Raw genomic sequence first — 4,511 nt, forward strand, 5'->3', positions numbered from 1 at the left:
AAGGTGTATGCTAAGCCAAGACAACTAAAAACAACTCAACCCGACAAGAACCACTATAACCATACCCAAACATACCACCAAACTTCCCATACCGACTAATCAACACCATCTATTTTCACGAATAGGACCATCAAACACATCTCCCTTCCGATTCATCATCCACATGTTAACAATTGAAAAGGTGTACAGCCATAACTATCATTTCCATTTTACAAAACGGACTTACACCATAAAACGTCATACACCATACACATTTGACACAAACAATTTACTTACTCAACCAACAACTAAACCATTAAACATCCATTAAAAATCAAATGCATAAATTACCAACTAAATTATTCAATAATCGTTTATAAATCATTTACACAACAATTACATTACTTAACAAATGATTAAATTACTTGAACAACAATTAAATTATTTAACAGAAATGACAAATATACAATTAAAATTACCAATAACTTACTTAAAAGACGACACTTTTGGCATTTTTTACGCGTGACATTACTCTTCCCCTCTTAAAAGGAACTTCGTCCCCGAAGTTCACCTTTAAGATGAATTACATTACGATAATACGAAAACCATGACTTATCCTTGACATTACGAAATTAATATGCATTCATGTGGGCATATAAGATGAAAATAAATTACACAAAATGAATAAATTATGCGCAGCAGTACCACCCGATATAAGTAGAAATTAAAAGTAATTTGTCTATGTAACATTATCAAAACATGATTAACCAACATAACTATCTCAAATTTATTACCAAACAATTATATAAACACATAGAATTATAATCATTGCATACCATCTTGATACCACTCATACCTAAATATAAAGCACAAGAAAATGACCAACAACCATAATAACGACATATAACATCAACAATTACTCCCATGATCCGATTGGGCATAAGTAAAATGGTCTCCATAATCTAATAGAGGTACTCGATCGAGTTAGGTGTACTCGATCAAGTACAAGGTAGGTTGCTCGATTGAGTGAGACATACTCGATCGAGTATGTATAGATCAGAATGCTCCTTAAAACGTGATACATAGGTTACTCGATCGTGTTAAGGGCACTCGATCGAGTATCTGCAAGTCAGAATGACCTCAAATGCGTGACAAGCATAAAAGCATACCAAAGTTCGGGGTTTCATCCCGACATCATTATAGCTACGCGACAAATCCAGCAAATCCAAATAGAAAATACGGCCTTATGGCCAATTACAAACAAAAATAAATCCAAATACCAACAAATGTAAAGATAACAAATCCACACAAGTCCACTAAAACAAGCATAAACAAGAAAGATCACTCAAGGTCACCGCCTCGATCCTCCTCCATATCATCATCTCCTCTTACTCCTGAGGTGCCAGCTCCCGACATGCCTCCTTCGGTGGAAGCTCCCGTGTCGGGGTCTCCTCCGGTCCTCCACGGTGCAAGGCACTCATAGGGGAATCTCGTAGGGGCTCCCCATGTAGCCGGATCCACTTCTTAGACTGCAAAAATCGTCATAGAAATGCGTGAAACTCGCTCCTTACCACGCTCAAAGCACACACATGAAATTTAAATTCAAACGGAATTTAAATTAACAAAATAACAAATTAAATGCCATTAAATCCTAAAGTACAAATGAATTACAATAAAAATCCGGGCTGCCTCCCGGTAGCACTAGTTTATACGGTCTCGCACGACCGTGTTACCTCCTCAAGAAGAATCATCAAAAAGGTCAAGAGCCTCAATCACACCAACATATGCCCCTTCATAGTATACCTTTAAGCGTTGACCATTTACTTTCAATATTTCTCCTTTGTCATTTTGTCGCGTAACTGACCCAAATTTATTCACCTCAAAAACTGTGAACGGTCCAGACCATCATGACTTAAGCTTACCTGGAAAAAAACGCAAATGGGAGTTAAATAACAATACCTTCTCACCAACATGAAATTCCCGCTGCAGAATATGCTTATTATGCCACTTCTTGGTCCTTACCTTGTAAACTTGAGCACTATCATAGACATGCAGTTGAAACTCATCAAGCTCATTCAACTGCATCAATCGTTTCTCACCCGCTAGTGAGGGATCCATATTAAGCTGCTTAATGTCCCACATAGCCCTATACTCGAGCTCCACATGTAGATGGCAAGCTTTGCCATAGACTAATCGGTAAGGTGATGTACCAATTGGAGTCTTGAATGCAGTACGGTAAACCCAAAGAGTATCATCAAGCTTACGGCTCCAATCATTCCTATTCTCTCTAACAACTTTCTCCAAGATGGATTTCATCTCTCTGTTAGAAACTTCTACTTACCCATTCGTCTGTGGATGATAACCCAATCCTCTACGGTGTGAAACGCCATATTTTGCCAAAAGAGAGTTCAAATGACGTTCATTAAATTGCTTCCCTCCATCACTGATGATAGCACGAGGGACTCCAAACTGCGGGAATATAGTCTTCTGAAACAGTTTTACAACTGCCCTAGCATCACAAGTAGGAGTTACAATGGCTCCACTCACTTTGAGACATAATGATTTTCTACTAAAATATACTGGTTTCCGTGAGATGAAGGAAACAGCCCTTGGTAGTCAATACCCCAAACATCAAAAATCTCTACCTCCAAGATCCCAGTTTGAGGCATCTCATGCCTTTGCGAAATACTGCCCGTCCTTTGACATACATCACAAGAATGAACAAAAGTAGTAGCATCCTTCAAAATATTTGGCCAAAAGAAGCCTGACTGCATCACCTTAGCGAATGTCCTAGAAGGACCACGATGACCTCCATAAGAAGAAGAGTGATAGTAAGGATAGCATGTACCTCACTTTCAGGAATACATCGTCTGTAAATACCATCTGCACATTCCCGGAACAAATATGGATCATCCCGGAAATACCTCTTCGCATCATGTAAGAATCTCTTCTTTTGCTGATAAGATAAGAGGGAGGTAAAAGGCCTCCAACCAAGTAATTAGCATAGTCAGCAACCCACGAAATGTCAGTAGTAATAGATAGTAGATGATCATCTGGAAAAGAATCATCAATAGGCAAAGACTCTCCTCCAACAAATCTGAAACAAGACAAATGATATGCAACTACATTCTCTGCACCCGACTTATCTCGGATCTCGAAGTCAAATTCTTGTAGCAACAAGATCCAACGAGTAAGCCTTGGTTTGGCCTCCTTCTTGTCCAACAAATACTTTAAAGTTACATGATCAGTATAAATAATAACCTTATAACCCACAAAATAGGCTCTAAACTTGTCCAAAGAATAGACAACAACAAGCAACTCCTTCCCAGTGATAGCATAATTGATCTGCGCATCATCCAGAGTTTTACTGGCATAGTAAATAGCATGTAACACCTTCTCCTTTCTTTGGCCCAACACGGCACCTATAACATAGTCACTAGCGTCACAGATAATTTCAAAAGGTAAACTTCAATCTGGGGACCGAATAATTGGAGCTGAGATAAGAGTCTGTTTAATCCTATCAAAAGACTTAACACACTCATCAGTAAAAACAAACGGTGCATCCTTATGGAGAAGCTGAGTCAATGGTTGATCAATTTTTGAAAAATCTTTTATAAAGCAGCGATAAAATCCTGCATGACCAATAAAGCTACACACACTTTTAACATTAACCGGGTACGAGAGTCGCTCAACCACCTCAACCTTAGCTTTATCCACTTGGATACCTCGTCCAGACACCAAGTGACCAAGTACCACCCCTTCAGTGACCATGAAGTGGCACTTCTCCCAATTCAAAACAAGATTAGTCTCTTCACAACGCTGCAAAACTTTGGACAAATTTTTAAGACAAGCATCAAAGTTAGTACTATAAACACTGAAATCACCTATAAAGACTTCCATGATAGACTCTATGTAATTAGAAAATATAGTCATCATACAACGCATGAAAGTAGCTGGGGATTAAACAAACCAAAAGGCTTCTTCTATAAGCAAATACACCATATGGGCAAGTGAAAGTAATCTTTTCCTGATTATCGGGATGAATGGGTATCTGAAAGAACCCTGAATAGCTATCTTGGTAACAAAAATAGCTATGACATGATAATCATTCTAACATCTTGTCAATATAATGGAGAGGGAAGTGATCTTTCTTAGTAGCTACGTTCTATTTCCTGTACTCAATACACATCCTCCACCCCGTCACTGGTCTAGTAGCAATTAACTCATTTTTATCATTAGTGACAACCGTAGTTCCTCACCTCTTAGGAACCACCTTGACAGGACTGTCCCATTTAGAATCAGAAATAGCATAAATAATACCAGCATCCATCAATTTTTATAACTCCTTCCTAGCAACTTCTTGCATATGAGGATTTAAACGACGCTCTTCTAAATGAATACGGTGCATACAAAAGTCAGGACTAATATCATGTAAATCATCAGTGCTATACCCAATTGCCTTTTTATGTCTTTTCAAAACATCCAAGAAAGCAGATAGTTGGTCTTTAGTTAGACTAGCATTGACAATTACA

At 38.3% G+C, this 4,511-nt stretch overlaps 2 protein-coding genes across 2 annotated transcripts; both read right to left on the minus strand.

Moving 5' to 3' along the window:
* Positions 1-1,716: 1,716 nt before the first annotated feature.
* On the minus strand, positions 1,717-2,295 carry LOC141589806 (uncharacterized). Its single transcript, XM_074410430.1, has 2 exons — positions 1,947-2,295; positions 1,717-1,865 (listed from the first exon to the last, which is right to left on the minus strand). The coding sequence occupies exons 1-2, from the start codon at positions 2,293-2,295 to the stop codon at positions 1,717-1,719; spliced, it is 498 nt and encodes a 165-aa protein (XP_074266531.1).
* A 21-nt stretch (positions 2,296-2,316) lies between these two features.
* LOC141589807 (uncharacterized) lies at positions 2,317-4,309 on the minus strand. Its single transcript, XM_074410431.1, has 4 exons — positions 4,239-4,309; positions 2,828-3,415; positions 2,560-2,676; positions 2,317-2,488 (listed from the first exon to the last, which is right to left on the minus strand). Exons 1-4 carry the CDS (start codon positions 4,307-4,309, stop codon positions 2,317-2,319), a joined length of 948 nt encoding a protein of 315 aa, XP_074266532.1.
* Positions 4,310-4,511: the final 202 nt, after the last annotated feature.

Source organism: Silene latifolia, chromosome 7, assembly GCF_048544455.1.
Source record: "Silene latifolia isolate original U9 population chromosome 7, ASM4854445v1, whole genome shotgun sequence".
In the NCBI taxonomy this organism is placed as follows: domain Eukaryota; kingdom Viridiplantae; phylum Streptophyta; class Magnoliopsida; order Caryophyllales; family Caryophyllaceae; genus Silene; species Silene latifolia.

Excerpts from the sequence above, each read along its gene's own strand:
- LOC141589806 (XM_074410430.1), bottom strand. The coding sequence starts at position 2,295 with ATGAAATCCATCTTGGAGAAAGTTGTTAGAGAGAATAGGAATGATTGG. Across the intron at positions 1,866-1,946 it reads GCAGCGGGAATTTCATGTTG|TTTTTGAGGTGAATAAATTT; the intron begins GTGAGAAGGTAT and ends GACCGTTCACAG.
- LOC141589807 (XM_074410431.1), bottom strand. The coding sequence starts at position 4,309 with ATGGATGCTGGTATTATTTATGCTATTTCTGATTCTAAATGGGACAGT. Across the intron at positions 3,416-4,238 it reads GTCAAGGTGGTTCCTAAGAG|TGACTATGTTATAGGTGCCG; the intron begins GTGAGGAACTAC and ends CTGTGACGCTAG. Across the intron at positions 2,677-2,827 it reads GATGTATTCCTGAAAGTGAG|GACGGGCAGTATTTCGCAAA; the intron begins GTACATGCTATC and ends TGTATGTCAAAG.